The sequence below is a fragment of the Misgurnus anguillicaudatus genome, chromosome 14 (genome assembly GCF_027580225.2).
Source record: "Misgurnus anguillicaudatus chromosome 14, ASM2758022v2, whole genome shotgun sequence".
NCBI lineage: Eukaryota > Metazoa > Chordata > Actinopteri > Cypriniformes > Cobitidae > Misgurnus > Misgurnus anguillicaudatus.
In genome coordinates, this window is record NC_073350.2 from 6,685,261 (window position 1) to 6,705,436 (window position 20,176).

The window sequence follows — 20,176 nt, forward strand, 5'->3', positions numbered from 1 at the left end:
CCCAAAACACTACCGGCCCACCGGTAAAAGTCCTGTCTCTCTCGATTGCCACTTCGCTACTGTCATCATCACCTCAATCCTGGCGACGAAGCTTGTTGTGTTGTCATAGTGATGAGTAAAGGAACGACTGCGTCTGTCACGTGACATCTACCGGTAAAAAAAACTTTAGCGTGTTCAATCTGCACCATAGAACTGTCTTAAACAGACTATCTGATGGGTTTTAGAAGATTAAATACAACCCGAAACTAAAAAACAGACCAGGCCTTAATTTGAGACAGGCGTTTATTTACCCAAACCTGTCGTCACACCAGGCGTCTAAAAGAGACAGGCGTCTATTTGGGACTCGGCTATTATTTGAAGTTTTACGGTATATGGCTGGTATCTATCAGACCGTATCAGAAAACAGATTTTGATGCCTCTTAAATGCCTGAATGGCCGACTGAAATATCTTGCACCCTGTGACGCAAAAAGCGTGATCACAACGCACATGATTGCGGGAAAATAATACTGCACTCATATGGTGTAAATAATTTCCTTACTTTCAAAATTCATGTGAATGTGAAATTCAGAAGGCTTTGATAATACATAAGATTCATGTTTCATTTTTTTGCTTTACTTAGGTGAGATTTTTTATGTTTTACATTGTTGTAGTTAGGGGTCAAGCCCAGAATGGGCGAAGGAAATACCTGAGTTCACATCACGACTATAACGATAATTAAACAATGAATAATATCGTTGGGATCACTTTCTGAGCGATTTTTTTTCCAACTGATGAATGACAGACAATCAAAAGTATTTGAACTTCAAGCGCATGCGCATTTGCATGATTGCATTGAAGACATTTAAAGTGTGTGTACACTTTCTGGGTGAAAGAGAGGGAAATTCATAAAGAGCTAGCTTAGCGGATATCTGAAAGCGCTCGTCCAGTTTTGTGCAAAGGAAACCCTTAAGGTCAAAAGGATGTGTTTGCGCATCATAGTCTGCTATTGTACGTTTGCATAATTATAATGCTCTCTCGACATTTGTCAGTAAAAAAGCGCCTTAAATTAAGTCTTAAATTACTTTTAAAGGTGCAGTGTGTAATTTTTAGAAAGATCTCTTGACAGAAATGCAAAATAATATAGAATTTATCAGGGGTGTATAAAGACCTTTCATAATGAACCGTTATGTGTTTATTGCCTTAAAGTGAGATGTTTTATCTACATACACCGAGGGCCCCCTTACATGGAAGTCACCATTTTGTGCAGCCATGTTTTTACAGAAGCCCTTAACAGACAAACTTTTTTACTAAGTTTTCTCCAACTATGACATGTTTGTCCGGTGGCGGCTACCGTTGCTTTTCTATCTACTTCAAAAGAAAGACGTGAGCAGTGGACTGAGCCGTTGGTTGCAATTCACAACCTCACCACTAGATGTCGCAAAATTTACACACTGCACCTTTAACAGAAACCATCATCAAGCTCGTAAAATAAAATCTATAAATTGAGAGTAAAATTCATGTACGTGCCTTGACTAAGCGTTTTCTCATTTGAATGTTAGCATTTTTACAATATATGAAGGTATATACCAGGTGATCAAGTAAAATTACTCTAAATCAAGTTATTTTAGGATACTAAAGTCAAATTTAATCATATAAAATGTATTTTCTTGTGGCCAGTGAAAATGCTGTAACTTTGGAAGACAACTAGCCACAGCAGATGGTTAGCAAAAAATGTTAATGTCAAGCCCTGAATCCGTGCAATTAGGTCTTAAAGTGACAGCAGCCTATTTAACCAGCAGCTGTCTGTTTTTAATGTTGGTCATTCACTTCTCTTGATTAATGTTTGAAGCTTCATTTAGATTAATCTGTACCATATTTATACAAAAAAGCTATGAAGTATTATTTTACATTTGATAACTTAAATTTAGGCTTGCCTAGTAGTTTTAGCCTTACTTGTTAAAGGAGAATTTCACCCGTAGAAACATTAATCTTTATTGAAAGTGTGTCATATTTGTAGTCGAAATGTAACATACATTTCGAATTTGGTGCCTATTTGACCGAGAAAAGGGGTGTTTGTAGTCTCACCCCCTCTACAAAAATATAGCACTTCCTTCTTTCAATGATGCAAAATGATGATTTTTACATCATTGAAAGAAGGAAGTGCAACATTGAAATCTGTATTTCTCATGTCACAGCTGAAACTGAGGAAATGATGCACGACCATTCAAAAGCATGTCTGGGGTTCTAACTATACAAAGATTAATGCAAATGGGTGTCCCTTTAAGGTTTCATGGCTCAAAAACATTGTAAGGAAATCTTATGTCTGAGTATTACTGCAGTTATGCAATGAGGTTTAATAAACTAATGAGTGTAGAATATCTATCAACCATGGCTTACCAACGAGTTATCTTATTATATTAACCTCTAATTGTAAGTGCTTATTATTTTGTCCATATGTTGAATTAAATAATATTGGTAAAAGTTTCAACTGTTGACTTTATAAGATGTTATAATTGAGCAATAGGGTTCAGGATCAACAAGTGTGCACATCTCTTACATGGTTTGGACTAAAGATATACAAATTGCTGTGATGGTGCTGTATTCGTTTTTTAGCTGGACTAAGCAAAAAATATTTGTGTAACACACAGAAAAAGAAAGTTAAACGAAGAAAACGAAGTCAGAAGACCCTTCAGCCTGAGATGACTCCTGAAGATCTGGAACAGACATGGCAGATCGTGTCTGAAGAGCTCCGAGCTTCTGGCTTTCAGGTGACTTTCAGAAAATAAAGAATAACAACAATAACATGTTTTTATCACTTTATTTTAAATACAGTCAGTGCAGTTTATGTAAATTATACTTGTTTAATCCACATTATTTTTGCTATGTTTGTTGTCCTTGTAGTGTAAGTAATATACATTTGCACTTTATGTGGTACTCTGAATGTTAAATGAGACTCAGATTTTTGGTTCACTCTCACCACAAGCGAGAATGTGATAGTGTTCCCCCTCCTGAAAAAATACCATAAACATGCTGTTTGTCGATTGAAAAATAATTTACACAGTTGTGTGGTTAAACCCATGTAGCTGTATAGCTGTGTCTGGGATGTTGCTCTGTAGCCACACAGATAAGCACACAGTGGTCCTTGTTGTCCATAGTGCACATTAGCCAGTAGTACACATGGGAGAGCTGGGGTTAGCCTTTAGCCCCATCCGACACCAGCTAACTTGCCTCACTCCCGGTTCCCATTGCACCACCTCCTTACTCTGTTAACTGGATGATGCAACACCGTGTTGAGCTCTTGTCTATGTAGTAGTCCTACTTCACTTAGCATCTCTCTTAGTGATACTGATATTTCAAAGTTGTTCTTTAAGCCCAGAACAATAAGGGTTTCATGACTGTAATGACGAGAGAGACTGACTGAACTAAAGTCTTGACCAAAGTCCTATGACAGCGTTTCTCAACCGGAGGCCCACAGGGAGGCCTCAACAAATGTCCAAGGTGGGGCCTTAGGGTGGCTTAAAATTATTTACAATTAGACAAACAAGCAGAAGAAATTGTAAGTTGGGGGCTTACATATTTTGTTGTGGACAATGGGGTCTTGATGTGATAAGGGGTGAGAACCCCTGCTATATGACCAATATTAACACAAATATTTTTAGTACAGTTAGCTGAAGTCGTAGAGGCCGCTGCATCCTTGCGCGCTGCCATCTTGTACTCTTCAATAACTGAAAAATATAACAACTGTTCCTAAACTTTATTAACATGATAATGACACAACTGCCACAGTGGTAAAAGTGTTAAGTACCATATAGACAAATATATCACGTTACTTGTTATTTAGTATATTTAATGGTTTTTATTGTAAATGTCTTTGCTTATCACATTCACAATTAAGATTGACATTACATGTCCAATTATGTAAATGGCAGATTTTTTATTTAAAACATTGAAATTTATTAAAGTGTGAGTGGTTTGCATCTTGGGCTATTGTTTGTAGTTATAAAATGGTTGGCAAATGTTGTATGATTAATTAATTGCGTAGTTTTCGTGCACTGTTTTAATAAAGCATTGATGGCAAAGTGATGTCCGCTTTTGGTGCTTTGGATTAAAGCAGCTGTCAAATGTTACAGGATGAGTTTAAAGCAGGTCTAAGAGTGTGTTATGATGTCTCTTGTGTGGTTGGTTACAGTTATCTGAGAGTCTGTCTGAGGGCATTGTACCCTTTGATGCGGCAGCTGAGACTCCAGTAAATGAACAGAGGACTGATGCTTTGATCAGGATTCAAGACTGTCTGATGTCTCGCAGTGGACCTGAAGCACTGAGTTTACTGCGTGCTGCACGGTAAGATCATGCAAACTTTGCTCAATGATAGGGCTGAAACAATTAGTCGACATTGTCTACAAATATATTTGTTGTCGAGTAGTCGTTTGGTTTCACTTAACCTAATGTAAGGGCCTGCAATGTCGTGATTTGACCGCTACGACACGGTAGATGAAAACACAGCACAGATAATAGTGTAGTGCAAATGTATCAGCACGAACACTTCATAAATCTTCAAACCAAGAAAGCTGTCATGTTTAATACATAAAAGACAAAACTTACGTTTAAAGAGGAAATATCCGGGGTCAAGAGGAGCCGGTGAGATGTAACTTCAGTGTTCTGAAGCTGGAGCTAACTTACGCTAACTAGCGGTAATCTCTATTACATAAATGGGAATGCAGTACAGTACTTCTAATAGTAATAATATTAACAGTAATAATATGATCTTTACACTTTATAATAAGGGTTCATTAATCATAATGAACTTATTTGTACTTCAGCCTTAACCAATGCTGAGTTAATGCATGCAAGTTACAAACATAAACTAATAAAGAGTCATCAACTACAACATGACATGTCTTTTAGTTGTTAGTTATTGTATTAATAAACAATGAATTCATGTGTTGCGTCATGTTAATGATGACTCTTTATTAGTTTATGATTAGTACATGTCATAACACAGCATTACTTCATATTTAAGAATTCATTTAGATCAGTTCATTATGGTTCATGGACCCTTAAAATAAAGTGTTACCAATATAATTACAGTAATCTGATGATTTATTTTTCATAGAATAAAGCCTGATCGTGTTTAAGTAATAATAAATAGTGTTATTATAGTAACACTTTTAGATCTTATAGTCTGTTTTAGAAAAAAGCTCTTAATACTGCTGACAAATTTTTTTTTGTCTGTAATGCTGTTTAGTGTTTGTTTATTTTTTTAAGAGAACAGAATATTTAAACAATGCTTAGAAAGCATGTGTGTGTAATTTACGTTGGACAGAAATCCAAAAACTTAAGAGAATGACCTGCTCAAAGTTCATTAAAACAACTATTTCAAATGCTGAAATGATTTTCTTTTTTATTTATTAGTTAGAATATGTATAAATTAATGTTTTAACTAATTGAAAAAGCTGAATAGTCATTCAAAACGTACTGATTAGTCATTGAAATAAGCAACGATTAGTTGATTAATCGGTCTAATAATCAATAGATTCGCCGATTATAAAAATAATCGTTTGTTGCAGCCCTACTCAATGATAACTAACTGATGCGTGATGCTTATGCACTCATGCTTATAAATATCAGTGTACCTGTACATGACATAGTAGCTGGGTTAAATCCAAACAGCGTGTCCAGCACTTCAAGAAGGGGACATGCGTAAACAAACGCTCCAGATAAAGACAAAATTATTGTTTTCATTGCTCTATTCCCAAAGTGTATTTTAATTGCTCTCGCTATGTATCTTTAGGAAGTATAGTTTTAGGCCTTTCTCCGTTTTACTGGATGGTGTGACCGCTGTCAGAATCACAATGTGACATACATCTTTTATAGAAATCTGTGAATGTACAACACAAAATCAGAAAATGTTGGGACACTGTAGAAATTGTGAGTAAAAAAGGAATGGAATAATTTACATTCACATACATTCACGTACATCTGGCCTCTTATTGCTACCTGTCCCAACTTTTTTTGCAATGTGTATTGTGTAGCTCTTATGACATCCAAAATGAGCCAATATTTGGCATGACATTTCAAAATGTCTCACTTAAAACATTTGATATGTTGTTTATATTCTATTGTGAATAGAGTAGGTTTGTGAGATTGGTGGATTGTTCCATTCCTTTTTGCTCGGGATTTCTGCAGTGTCCCAACTTTTTCTGATTTGGGGTTGTAAAACCTCAACTTTTCCTCAGTCAGAGCTCTAAGTAAAGAATCATGAGATCTGGGACAGCACCTGTCTCCAGAAAACACCTGTGTCGCCTGACACAGCTGTGTGTGCGGATCGTCCAATGCAAAACACGCAACAAAGTCCCAAAATCTGAATGAACAGAATACGATGAATGCACATGCGTCGCCTGATCCACAAATGCATCCTCTTTTTTGCGTGCACAAATTGTAATACATTGATACAAAGTATACCCACAGAATTTCACAAATATGTCTCTGTTTTTACAAATCGATGCACATTCATGTAAATATAAAATTTCACGGACACAAAATGAAAGACATTTGTTTGGTTCATTCATTGACAGTTGTTTGTATTTGGCTCATAAAATGTTTTAAAAGGCAAAATTTAATTCCCAAAATCCAAATAAACAGGACGGGATAAACGTAGGCGTGTCACCTGGTCCACAAATGCACATTTCCTTTTTTTTTTTGCATGCGCAAATTAAGATTTTTTTAAATACAAAATGAAGCATTTTTATTCCCATATTTGTCTCCATTTGTACAAATTGATACACATTCATTTAATTTCTGAATTTCATATATTCAAATCTCAAGACATTTGCTTGTGGATAGTAAAATACATTTGTAACGTGCATCAAGTTCACAGATAAATCTGCATGTATTTGTTAATTATTTTGATTTTAAATTCAAACCATATGTTTTGGTTAAGATATTGAACAAAGAGTGTTTTGTAGGCATAGAAGTAACCATCTTCATCTTATGTTTTTTTTTCCGATTTCTGAGTTGAGTGTGTAAGTCACTTAATCCAACCTTATATTATTTTAATCACTGTCTTGTTACCTAAAACATAACAACATTTTGAAACATGTCAGCAACTCCTAGTAACTGATACCTGGGAATGAAAACCTTTTACACAGCGGGGTTAGTTGTCACACAGTGTTACAGTTAAACCTCAGGTATACAATGATAATAAATGGAAAAATGTAAATACTATTCATCAACATGATAACTGTTAATACAATATCAGGGGAAATAACTCACAATTATGATTTTTATGAAAAATCTATTTATATTCTTTGATGCACAATACAAGGATGATTAGATGAAGGATCATGGATGGATAAATGTGTGAATATCCATCTATTATATAAACAATATCCACCTTTAGTATATAGACAGAATTGTATTGAATTCTTTCTGTTTAAACTAAATTTTCTAGCAGGTGTTACAACAAACCCTTTGTTTGTTACAATGAACCCCACCTATGGGTAACGTTTGCACTTTCTGTGTCATTATACGATAACCGTAGGTCCCACAAACAAACTTTAAGTGTTCATTTGTAGCAGAAATGTGTGTGTTGATTGTGTAAAAAAAAGATTAATCTAACATAAATATTTTTTAAATGATGAAGCCAAAGCCCAAAATTGTGCCCCACTCTTCCCTACTTGACTATACAACAAAAACATACTCATGAACACATCTACTGCTCTGTTTACTTAGGTCGGTGTGGCCGGAAGGAGAGACGTTTGGATCTGTGGAGGTCGCACCTGAGGAGGAACTTGAACTTCTTAAACAGATACTATTCACTAAACTCCCCAGTAAGAACACTGTACTTACTTAACTTTTTATACCATACTTGAGAGTATACCTGACACTGTTTATATGTCTTTATGTGTGCTGGACTTTGTTGTGTATAGGATCAGCTCCTGTAGATTCTGCTCTGGAGGATGATGGGATTGAGATGGAGGAAGAAGAGGAACTGGAGTCTGTCACTGTGTCAGAAACAGAGTTTAATTTCAAAGACTTCATTAAAAGGTGCATTTACACTTAAATACAGATGGTAATCAGGCTACCTGTCACTGTGGGTCCTAACTATTAAAATGTCCTTAAATTCACTTTTTTATTACAAATTACTATTACAATATTAGTATTGATATGTTTTGCATTAATGTATGTGAAGGACAATAATCATGTCAGACAAAACGGTGGCATGTCAAATCTCTTTGGTTCCCACGTGTAAAATGACAAAACGGGCACATGATGACTACCGTATTTTTCGGACTATAAGCTGCACCGGAGTATAAGCCACATCATTCAAAAATGCGTCATTAAGACAAAATAACATATATGAGTCACAGTGGACTATATGTCGCGTTTATTAAGATAATTATTTCACAAAATTCAAGCCAAAGAACAGACATTTAATCTGGAAAGACAAGTTATTCAACTAAACAATAGCAGACAGAACAGCAGGCTGAATAGACGTTAAAGTAATATTATCAGTTATTTAAACCATAAACCATAGCATACAGAACTTACCTGGAAGGTTGAATAGGCTAAATTAACCGAACAAGCCAACTAGCGAGAAGTTCGCATACTCGTCATTCTGCATCACTGAATCCATTGAATTACATAAATACAGAAGCAGCATATAGCGAACTCTTGCGGCTGTAGACGGTAATGATGTCTCTTGTCTCATAAATGTCAAAATTAATATATACTGACTTACAAGGCGCACCTGACTGTAAGACGTAGAACCAGCCAAGTTATGAATAAAACACGGCTTATGGACCGAAAAATACGGTAGTCACAAGATATGAATGAGAACCAATAAGTGACTTACCAACGTAGAGCCGGCGAGTTGCCATTTTGAGTTTACTGAATTATACAGATATGTTTACACACTCATCCCTAAATACACTTAAAATATAAGTTGCTTTTTTCTCAAACATATTTTTTTTCTTTAGAAGACATTTATTAACCCAGTGGAGTCATGTTGATTACTTTAACTCTTTCCCCGCCAGCATTTTAACTCTTTGCCGCCATTGACGAGATAACTCATCAATTAAGAGAAAACGCTTCCCTGCTTTCCGCATTACCGCTATTATCCACCAGGTGGCGCACTTCTGCAACTTATAAAACCCCGAAGTAACGCCTCACGTGAAAGAGAAAGAACTCTCTGTGTATGTTTAAAAGATCGCTCTGCATCTGATCTCTATTAAAAGTCCTTCACAAAAATGTAATTATCTGAGCTTTTTGTTCAAAATTTTGTGTTTTGAAGAAACCTACCCATATTTGAGAGGTGATAAAAAGAGAACAAAAGAAGATATGATGAAACAGGGGGGTTTTTTGAAAGCAGAGGGTCTGTTCCTTCATTTGATACATTGAATGTTTATACATTTAAAGAAGAATGTTTCTGGAAGGCATCAAACTTTTGTGAAAATCATGAAAAATGCTTGCGCTGGCAACTTTTTTAAAAAAACGCTGGTGGGGAAGGAGTTAAAAAAAGTTGCCAGGCCAGTGCCAGCATTTTTAAGGTTTTTCCAAAAGTTTCATCCAGAAAATGGTCTTCTTTTAAATATATAAACATACAATATATCAAATAAAAGAACAGACCTTCTGCTTTCCAACTCGTTTCATCCTATCTTCATTTATTCTCTTTTTATCACCTATCAAATATGGGTAGGTTTCTTCAAAAATATAACATTTTGAGCAAAAAGCTGAGATAATTGCATTTTTGTAAAGGACTTATGTTAGAGATGAGATTCAGAGCGATGATCAAAACATACACCGAATTTTTATTACTGTTTTGGATCAGTGGATGCTTCAGTGTTTTATAAGTTGGTAAGAGCGCCACCTAGTGGATAATAGCTTAAATATGGATTGACGTAAAAACTCATCTTTGGCAGGGAAGTGTTTTTTTTTCATTGACAAGATAACTCCTCAATGGTGGGGATGGAGTTGATGGATAGATGCACTTTAGGAGCTTGGAAACATTGAACCCTGTTCAGAGTTATTATAAAGCCAAGACGAGCCATTATATTATTTAATATAATGTATTTATTAATGTATATTATAAAACGGTTAGTTCCAATCCTTGATTCTGATTGGTCAATAGGTGTGCTTTATTCATGATAAAACACTGCTATGACCGCTTCACCCAACAGTTCTATTTAATATCACTGCGCCCTTAGCAACACCCTTAGCAACACATAAACATATAATGAGACATAAGCCATTTCTCAATACCAAGTACGCCAAGTTCGGACTTGTGTCCTTCCTAGTTCGGACTTGCAAGTTCAGACTCGGAAGAACGAACTTCTGACGCGAAATGCATTCTGGGAAACTTCGCTGTCATAAGTCCACACAAGTCTCCTCTGATGCATCCTCGATAAAATGGGCGGATCAAGAACACATCCGGGGACTTTATGTGAACTTGGGCTTGATGCAAACTTTGAATTGGAACAGTACTTGGGCCGCGACTGATGACGTTTCACAAGTCCACAAGAACGCAAGTATGAGACAAGAACACATATTGAGAAACGGCTAGAGTCTGAGAACAGTTTGTTGTTTTTATTTGAGCTTTCATGTTGTTGTTCGCAGTCAGGGACTATTTTTTCTAGCGGAAGGAATGCTTTTATTGATTTAACTTCATGAAAGTTGCACTAATATTTTTTTTACTTTAATATTGTGTGGTAACCGTTTTATAAAAGCAATAAGGTACTCGAGGCAAGTGCTGTATCGTGAATAAGTAACGGCTGAAGGGGTTGCAGTCGTGCCTAACAACGCCCTTCAGCCGTTACTTATTCACGATACAGCACAGCCTCTCGTACCTTATTGCTTACATAAAGTTGGATTCAGGCTCTGTGGGATCATTGTAAACATTGAGATGAATGTCATAAAGTGTCACAATCACCCTGAATTCACTCTACATTTGCAGAGCTTACATATGATTTGCATTTGTTTAAAATGTTATTTTTGCATTCTGTTTGACAGATTTGCCAACCCAAACATTGTGCGTCCATACTTCATCCTGCTGAGTTCATACTCTCAAAATTCTCCTCATACCAACCACTGCATCATACGCCTACTCCATAGACTGGCTGTAGATCTGAAGATGGATGCGTTATTTTATCAGCTCTCGGTCTTCTGCTTATTTAATAAGATTCTGGAGGACCCGGCAGCGGCCGCATATCAGGTGACCCCTAAAGTGCCTTTATTTATAAGAGCTGGATTCTGTTCAAGTTATTTAAGTAATAATGAATATTTCTGTCTTTGTTTCTGACAGGAGCTTGTCACTTTTACAAAGTTTGTTCTTAACCGTTTTTTCACGTTTGCTGCTAAAAACAACAAAGCATTTGTGGAGATGCTCTTCTGGAAGAATGTGGGTGCTGTGAGAGACATGACAGAGGGCTATAGTAAAGATGGGTAAGACTCATTCACTACACTTTCATTCACAAGTACTTCAAGATGTTCGTGATTTTGTTTTATATGTCCATGTTTAGTGAGGGCTCCAAGAAAAAATCCAAGTGGACACCTGAGGAAGAAGAAGAGCTGAAGCACTTGTATGAAGAGCACAAGGACTCTGGAGGTGAGACTGCATCCACCCGCAACAACATCTCTTGTTTGGATATTTTCTAATATTTTGTCTTTTGAATGATTTCTTTGTCAGTGCCAGATATAGTCGAGACACTGATCCAGTTGTTGAGCAGCAGCCGTACACGACGTGAAGTGGTTTCTCAGATGGTGACATTGGGTTTGGTTGACAGTGTGAAGGATTTAAAGAAAGAAAGGTGGAGTTCTTTGTTAAATCTATAATATGATTTTATGACTTTATATTATTTTAACAGTAGTGTCTATGATAATTTCTCACATACAGTTACAGTATTTGTGAATCTTGAAACCTCTCTGAATCTCTTCAGGAAGGGAACACATATTGTGCTGTGGACTGAAGAACAGGAGCAGGAACTCCAGATGCTCTTTCAGGAGTACAAAGACTCTGATGGTTTGTGTTCACTTACATTAATTTAGTTAACAGGGTTGACATGTAGAAAACTTTTCATACTTGAAATAATTAACTCTGGCTTATTCTAAACACCAGGTTAATGGAATCCTGAGTTATCTGTTTCACGCTTTACACTCTTTATACACTGTTTTTAAATCTGTGCATTCCTAAACCCTAAGTTAACGTTTTCAATTGTGTATTTGCGGTGTCAACAGTCAATGATTGGATAAAAAACGAATTCAAACTGACTGAATTAAAACCGCACACTGTCGCTTTAAATAACCGCTTGTCTCGTACTTCCACATCAGTGACAGAACAGGTCGCAGCGTAAATTTCTCTTGGCTGTTTTAAGCCTCTTGGGATGTCACTTTTACTTTATTTCAGGTGTTTGCAGTACACAGATGGGACTATGAGGTACGTGCTCTTCAGTTTCTGAATGGCTGTCCATTGCTAAGCATCAAGTCGTAACATTATAACCCTGCTTCAATTTACACTGCATGCGTTTGGCACTGAATGTCAGTGTTCAAAGTGTGAAACGCTCCTTAACCCAGGGTTAACCTATGGTTAAAAGCGGGGTTTAGAATGAAGATATCCCGGGGTTACGTGCATTGTGAAAAGCCCTTGATTGATTCATCTTAGGGAAACAATAATATGCGTGACCCAGTCTGTTAAAACCCATCTGATGTCATTTTTAGTAATGTACTGCATACAATTATAAAAAGTACAAAGCTTTACCTTTTCTGTCACTGGGGCGGTACCCTAAAAGTGTAGTTAATGATGACTCTTCATTAGTTCATGTTTTAACTCATCATCCGACCCAAACGGAAACAGCACGAAAAATCATGGATTTAATGCCTGTCATTGACAAGCACACATACCTCGCGCTTGTGCGTGTTTGTGAGCAGTAGGCGTCATTGACAAGCACACATAGCCCTTTTCACACAGACATTCCGGAAAATGCATCCTGGAATTTTCCGGGATCGTTCGTTTTTTTTTTGTTCATTCACACTGCCATGATTTGCCGGCATCTGCAAGGTCCCGGAAAGATGTGTGACCTGTTTAAAGTCCTGCACTACCTTAAACACAGCGTCTGAAGTTTGCATATTATTTATTATTTCTTTTTCCAGAAACAACTCGCATGCATTTTTGTTTATGAAAAGACAATAAAGGAGCGCGTGAACGCACAGTTCTAATGCTGGTGAATGATCTCAGCTTCAGAGTGGATATTTGACGAGCTCCCTGATCTCTGCTTTAATACAGTTTTCAGACATTTCTCATCGTGATTGTTTATATGCATTTAAAACCCACATTTTGAGGAGCTGAACGATATATCTTGTTGGGATGACGCGCGGGGATTGTTTATTATAGCTCAATGAGCATGTGACGCAATATTCTTTTATGCTGCTGAATGATCTCCGTTTCAACGCAGTAAGTAACGAGCTAACTTACCTGATATCTGCTTCAGTCCAGTTTGCTGACATTTCTCGTCGTGAATGTTGTAAATCCCTCATTTTAAAGAGTTGAACCAACTTCATGTTGCCTTGACATGCGTGTCCTGACTACGGCACGTGCGTCATTGTTTATGCGTCTCATTTATCATTTCCTGATTACTGCTTCAATCTAGTTTGCGACATTTCTTGTCGTAAATGTTGATCTCTCGTTTTAAAGAGCTGAACCATAACATAACTTTTGTTGTGATGACGCGCGCGTCCCCACTACGACACGCCCATTACGGCATTATTTCGGCTGCTTGTTCCTACAGAGAGTTTTCTGTGTATCTTACTAGGTCCTCTTTTCGGCAACAATCTCAGTTTTAAGTTACTTTTGCGTTACTACTTCTTACCTGGCTGAGGCTTGATCTCTTTCAGGCCTTGCAAGTGTTTTTTATGATCGGAAAAATGTCAGATTCTGGCCTGCCATCTCCGTTTCTGACTTAAACTGTTCCCACTCAGGGGCACAGAGCGCGTAATTCTATGTTAATTTGTTCAGTTTAATTCAGTACATTATTTTACTTTTAAATTGAATTAATTAAACTAAAAAGTAACTCGCATTAAATATTAATGTGTACATTTATAAAGTATTGCTTTACTTTACTCGTTACTTCAGAAAAGTAATATTATTAGGTAATGCGCGTTACTTGTAATGCGTTACCCCAACACTGGTAAAAATGATGAAAATATCTTGATACATGCTAAATTCATGAGAATAAATTAACATAAGTTTTTTTTATTCTGATATAATATATAACACTATACGCAATAATTTATTGTATTTTGTATATAAAATTCCATATATTATCTTGACATGTGCTTTTTCTGGTTCATGTTGGTCCAGTTTAATTTATACTTATTGGTTTGGTGTATTTATTTTTTATTTTGCTCATCGTTGGTTCATATTTGCAGTCGGTTGACTTACTTGAAGAGTCCTCTAGTATGAGCTGCAGTAAACCACTACAAACTGGCAAATGCAGATTTATCAAGCAATTATTAGAGAAAGCATTATTAAATTTGATTTGGATTTATTTATTCACAAAATAACATTTTGAAGTGATTATGTATATCTCCATATTGGAAACAATGTTTTTGTTGTAAGTTATGCTTACACTTGAGGGGTTATTATGTCCTCATCAAATAATTATGAACTAGATGGATCATGAATTGAAGTCGCGAGTCGAGTTATAAATGTAAATGTCATTGGTCAAACTCTATAACATGATGTCATTTTGAGTTTTTATGTTTTATCCACAGATGTGTTGGGAAACATTTTAAAGCGCGTCACTGCCAAACGTTCAAGGGCTCGTGTAGTAGACAAGATCCTCAGTATGGGTCTCGTGTCCGATCGCAAGGAACTTTACAAGAAAAGACAACGCAATGCTCCTCAGAAGAAGAAAGGAATGGTTTGTTAATCAACATTTACATGCAGAGTCAATGTCACAAACAAACGTTCTTTCGAAAAATGATTTATAACAACGACATTTTTCATGTCTCAGACGGAGGAAGAGTTCTTCAGTATGACAGAAGAGCAGCAGGAGTTAGACATGGAGAGAGATGAGGAAGAATCTGAGGAAGACGATGATGAAGATGACAGTGAAGAGCATGCTGAAGTCTTGGCGAGTAAAGGACAGAGAAGCAGATCTGAAAACGTTCTGGAGAGAAATCAGAATCTGAGAAGATTAGCTCAGACTTTAAGACAAGAAGGTACTTGAGCAGACATTGTTTTCAGATTGTTTGTCTTTTAAAGGAAGAATGGCTGATGTTGGTCTGTTAACAGGTCTGTCAGGTCCTATCCTTTGGCTACAGAATTCACTCAACAGAACTGCTGATGATCGTGAGGAGGAAGGTGAGATTATCTCTGTTCATGGGGGAAATAGAAAAACTGCATTTCTCAAAACACATGTGGTTTTTAGGATAATTTAATAGGGCTGTAACGATTAATCGTGTGTCCCATTAAAAATGCCTGTCTGAAATCGATTCTGAATCCCAAGGCTGTGATTCTGTGTTTCATGCACAGCTTGTACTACGGCATTTGATCAGTAGGAAGTCCTTATCAATCTAAAATCATTACGAGTCAGAGTCATTTATAACGTGCATTTAAAAAAGCAACACTCATTAAACAAAATCATTCAAAATATTCTTTATTATCATGAAAACACCTGAAACAATTTGAAGAACAGCGATATAAATATTCTTCTAGAACTTTCCTGGAATAGCGTTTGTAATGCTGCTTCTTCTGTGGCACAAAGGGTGTTTCTGCACAAGAGCGCCACCTGGCTTTTGGATGTGCCGGGATTTCCCCATAATTCATTCAAACTCATTCATTGAGAAAACACGCATTTGCACGATTAATCGTTACACCCCTATCATTCAAAAAAAAAAACATCTCCAATATTTTTCCTCTGCCGTCTTAATTTATTTATTTTCTGGGTCAGGCCCAGAATGGGCGAGCCCCCTATTGTAAATGTTAGTTCTTCTTTTGCCATTACGTCTACGGCAGCCCATAAAAGTGTACATAGGAAAGTTATGCAATTTGGCACACTGATAGAGGTCAGTCCAAAAAGTTATCACAGTAAATTTGTAGTCTCTTTCTCAAACCTGCTAGCCCGACCAACAGTCTAAAATTTCACTTACGTTTTGACTTACTTTTCTGTCCCACAAGTCCATAAAACCTAAACTCTTTTTTTCTCTGAATCTGATCATTTTTCCACCATTTTGAATTATTCAAAAACCCTACTTTTTCAAACTCCTAAATCTTTTGTCCGATTTTTGTGAAAATCAGTTTGTAGCATCTAGAGACACCCATGGTAAAAAGTTGTGGAATTTGTGTGGATTCTTTTTTTTTTTGTCTTCACCAAACTCGCTCGTATTTACTCACCACTTGGTACTTGTGATGGCAGTCAGGAACTGATGGTGCTTAGGCAGTTTTGCCGTAGGGCCACCTAGTGATCTTGAGATTTGGAAAGAGGTTATTTTTGCTCAAAACTACTGCAAACTTGCATTTACAATCATGACTTATCATGGATGATTGGCTTGAATTATAGACAGTTCAGCTGCAGCGGCTTTCGTGGTCAACATGTAACTTCCGGTAAACTCCGCTAAGAATAAATAATAACAAAGTCCTTTTAAAGTAGTTTATTTATATAAAAAACAAAATAAACAACACGTAGATTACATGGGAAACCAAAACATTTGTTATTTTCGACGAGGTATTTGTTCAGTTTAGAAACTAGTCAGACCATTAAAAAAACTAAAACCGGAAGTAAAGTTCCGACCAGACGCTTATTGCGTCACCTCACGTGCGTCCAATGAAACAGTCTATAATCATTGTTTGGTTGCTAGGGAGGGAATTGGTATCCGACTAAATCTCAGCATCATAACATTGTAGAGACATGGGGGTATACGTTCTTTAAACTGTTCACTCAAACTCAACGTTCTTGCCCTTGTTGGCTTGACCCCACAATTGCTGCTTGCAGCTATTATTCACATTTTTTTATTATCATGAATGGTGGATGTGAGCTATAATATGTTGTAATATTGCTGAATAGAAAAATGTTCCTTTCTACAATACAGAATGTATAGTTGCTTGTTGCTATTTATAAATGGCTATTTTACTGCACTAAACAAGTGAAATTAGCCTTGATATTTTCAGAGCTGATAGACAAGATGAAATCCCAATTTTGACAAAAAAACTTATTTTTTGATTTTTCTGAAAATGTTTCAGCACGACATCTGATGGGTATTCCCAGAACACATCACATTTCTGTGTTCAGGATAATTTGGGGTGGATAAAACGGTGCCTCTGACGCACTGGAACCACAAAGCATGGCCCCGCCCCTAAACGATTCTGCCGAATCCGGCCAATTTTTACAGATTTTTTTTTAAATCTTTCATTTGCAGGGTTTTTTTTTGCTAGATGATTAATATGTCGTTTTTCTGTGGTGTAACAAACAGAGAGCACATTTACTATATAAGGAATAATTGACAATGAGCCATTTAATTATTCTAAAATAAAGCACACCCATGGCGGTAATGTCGTCACACAGCGGTTGTGCTTTTTCTCTGAATAATTCAAATGTCAATTATTTTGCTTATACCATGGTTACCACAAACATTGCTCTGGTGATTATTTTAAGACCAGGTTCCGTTTGTTGAAAAATAATGCATACCCATGCAACATTTCTCAACCAATCAGAATAAAGCATTTAACAATGGACTTTAAAGGGACAATGTGTAGTTGTTTAAGTATTTTATTAGTCAAAATCAATGTCTTCATTCATAAATATGTCCTCATGTGTCCAAATGACATTTGGCAATGATCTGACTTTTCTTGGTAAGCTTAGAAGGCTTCCATATTGTTCCACCATATTGAAAAACTATAATAGCCTACCGCAACGCATTTTTGATCAGAACACGTGAACCAGCTGAAACGGACATGGAGATCAGTGAGTACATAACGGCTACTGTAGTTGCAACACACATTTGAAAAAGCTAGGTGCTAGAGAGCACTGTTCGTTTGAATGCAAAATACAAATTTACCACTAGATGAGGGGAAAAACCTACTTACTGTCCCTTTAAAGGATAAAAGATGTAGGAAGAATTGTAAATGGCGAGTTTTTTCTTCTTCAGGTGTTTCTCATCCTGTACCACTGGTTCCTCTGACGGAGGAGAACGAGGAAGCAATGGAGAATAGGGCTTTCCAAAAACTGTTGGGTAAAGTTGGGATCCGAGCACCAGCAGACGGGCAGGTTGGTTTGGATTCTCATTCTTTGGTCACCTTATTTATGATTTATTGTTACACTAGTAACATTGCTCAATATACACAAATGCATGAACGGTCTGTTTAATTGTGTCTTTACCAGGAGTCTTTCTGGAGGATTCCTGCCAGTCTAAATGTTTCTCATCTGAGGCGTTTAGCAGCGTCTCTCGACTCATATGAAGAGACTTCAGCCGATGGAGATATTGAGACACAGAGTACAGAGAACAGTTCAGCAGTAGAAATGGAGGACAATACAGATAATGAAGAGCTACGATCTCAAGCGTTGAGAGCTCTGCTGCTGTCACGACAAAGAAAACATTCATCTGTTCAGTCGAAAGGTAAGCGTGGATTTTACTTAGTTGCTGATGTTGACTGTTTTATAGTTTAAATGTGTCATTAAATAAGTCATGTTTGCTTTCCATGGAAATGATTTTGTTTTTGTTTTTCTTATCAAGATGGGACATCATGTGAGGGCAATACTGGAACTGAGGATCATGGGTAGAGTCAACTTAATCACTTACACTTGTGCTTAAAGTCTCTGCAGATTCACACCAAACGCTGACACTAGATGTGATTTGTGTTTTAGTGATCGTACTGAAGGCTTGAGCTCAAAGAAGAGAAGCAGAGTGTTGGACAGTGACGATGATGATGATCAGGAAGGTACAACATCTTTAAAAAGCTCATTTAGAGTTTCCATCAAAGAAGTTGCAATGATTTGCATCCAGTGATTTGTATCAAAACTCTCTGTGTGTTTGTGTTTTTACATATATTTACTACATGTATATTTTTTACACTTCTTACAGATGGGAATTCTTCATCCAAGATGATCTCTGAAAGTGACATTCAGTCCCATGATAAGACTCCTCACGCTGCTCCAGCCAAACGCAAATATCAGCGAGTAGTCAGTGATGACGAGGATTAGATTTATGTTTAACACGTATATCAAAAGTAAAAGTGGGTTGTAATGTATGGCTGCTCTTATGTATAATTAAAAACGTGACGTACTGTATGATGTAGTCAGGATGCTGTTGTTGTGTTTTTTGCTACTTTTGCTGGATTTAATTTGGTAGGATGTGCAGGATTTTGTTAAATTTTTTTGAAATACTGATACCATCTTTGTCATAACCAGCAAACTACTTCACCTTTAAATATGTTTTGTTGTTGTAGTTGTCATGACTGGAATCTTATACAAAAACATCTTGCATTCAAGGTTAACTTCGCTACAGTTTGCTTGTTATTAAAATATCATGTATAAAGTTGTGGAGTCTTGTGTTGTTTATAAATGTAATATGATAACTAAATGTTGTCTAATCTATTTTGAGAGGGGTGCATGGGTTGGCTGCTGCTTCTCCATCTCGTGGTAAAAGTGTTTTGTATATCTGTTGCTGGAAGTAACTTTCTTTTCTTGTGTATCCTCACTTGAGTGTATTGTTTTCAAAATGAATGGTACTCTCCTATCTTCTCATTTCATATGGGTTTTGCCATCCAAGTTTGCAGCTGAAACACAAATCATGATATAAAAATCCATCCATATGCACACACATTTTTTTTCTTTTTTATGAAAATCCTAATGCATAAATTAACTTATGCAAATAATTCAAAATGCAGCTGCACGATAAGTCTTTAATGAGGCCATAAGAGCCCACAGATGCTTAAATATCTTAATTTAATTAAGGCCCTAGTCCTGGCTTTAGCGAAGCCATTTCTGTGAAACCAAACCATAACCTGAAAGTTTTTACTGAATTATGAAGATTAGTTGCTTAAACATCTTATGGTTTGGTAATAAGTATTTTTAGCATGCCAAAAAGTATATTGCCCACAATGAATAATAACACAGAAGATGTGTTAGTTTAGGCTTTCTGTGTTGTTATTTATTGTGCCGCTCACCACAGTCCTGCGATGTTAGATAAGAAATGTCTTGTCTGTAA

General features: G+C 36.6%; 1 protein-coding gene across 2 annotated transcripts in view; it reads left to right on the plus strand.

Annotated features, from left to right (window-relative positions):
* timeless (timeless circadian clock) overlaps nt 1-19,504 on the plus strand; it is a 46,008-nt gene extending 26,504 nt beyond the window's left edge. For both annotated transcript variants that reach the window (XM_073875776.1, XM_055184473.2), the window contains exons 15-31: nt 2,629-2,748; nt 4,170-4,321; nt 7,712-7,809; nt 7,909-8,026; nt 10,988-11,189; nt 11,280-11,419; nt 11,497-11,582; nt 11,664-11,784; nt 11,914-11,996; nt 14,744-14,892; nt 14,986-15,193; nt 15,267-15,335; nt 18,119-18,237; nt 18,352-18,586; nt 18,704-18,746; nt 18,835-18,908; nt 19,052-19,504. In XM_073875776.1, the coding sequence (XP_073731877.1) occupies nt 2,629-2,748; nt 4,170-4,321; nt 7,712-7,809; nt 7,909-8,026; nt 10,988-11,189; nt 11,280-11,419; nt 11,497-11,582; nt 11,664-11,784; nt 11,914-11,996; nt 14,744-14,892; nt 14,986-15,193; nt 15,267-15,335; nt 18,119-18,237; nt 18,352-18,586; nt 18,704-18,746; nt 18,835-18,908; nt 19,052-19,170 (2,136 nt within the window). In that variant the 3' untranslated portion in view covers nt 19,171-19,504. The remainder of the gene's footprint in view (nt 1-2,628; nt 2,749-4,169; nt 4,322-7,711; nt 7,810-7,908; nt 8,027-10,987; nt 11,190-11,279; nt 11,420-11,496; nt 11,583-11,663; nt 11,785-11,913; nt 11,997-14,743; nt 14,893-14,985; nt 15,194-15,266; nt 15,336-18,118; nt 18,238-18,351; nt 18,587-18,703; nt 18,747-18,834; nt 18,909-19,051) is intronic.
* The last annotated feature ends 672 nt before the right edge of the window (nt 19,505-20,176 follow it).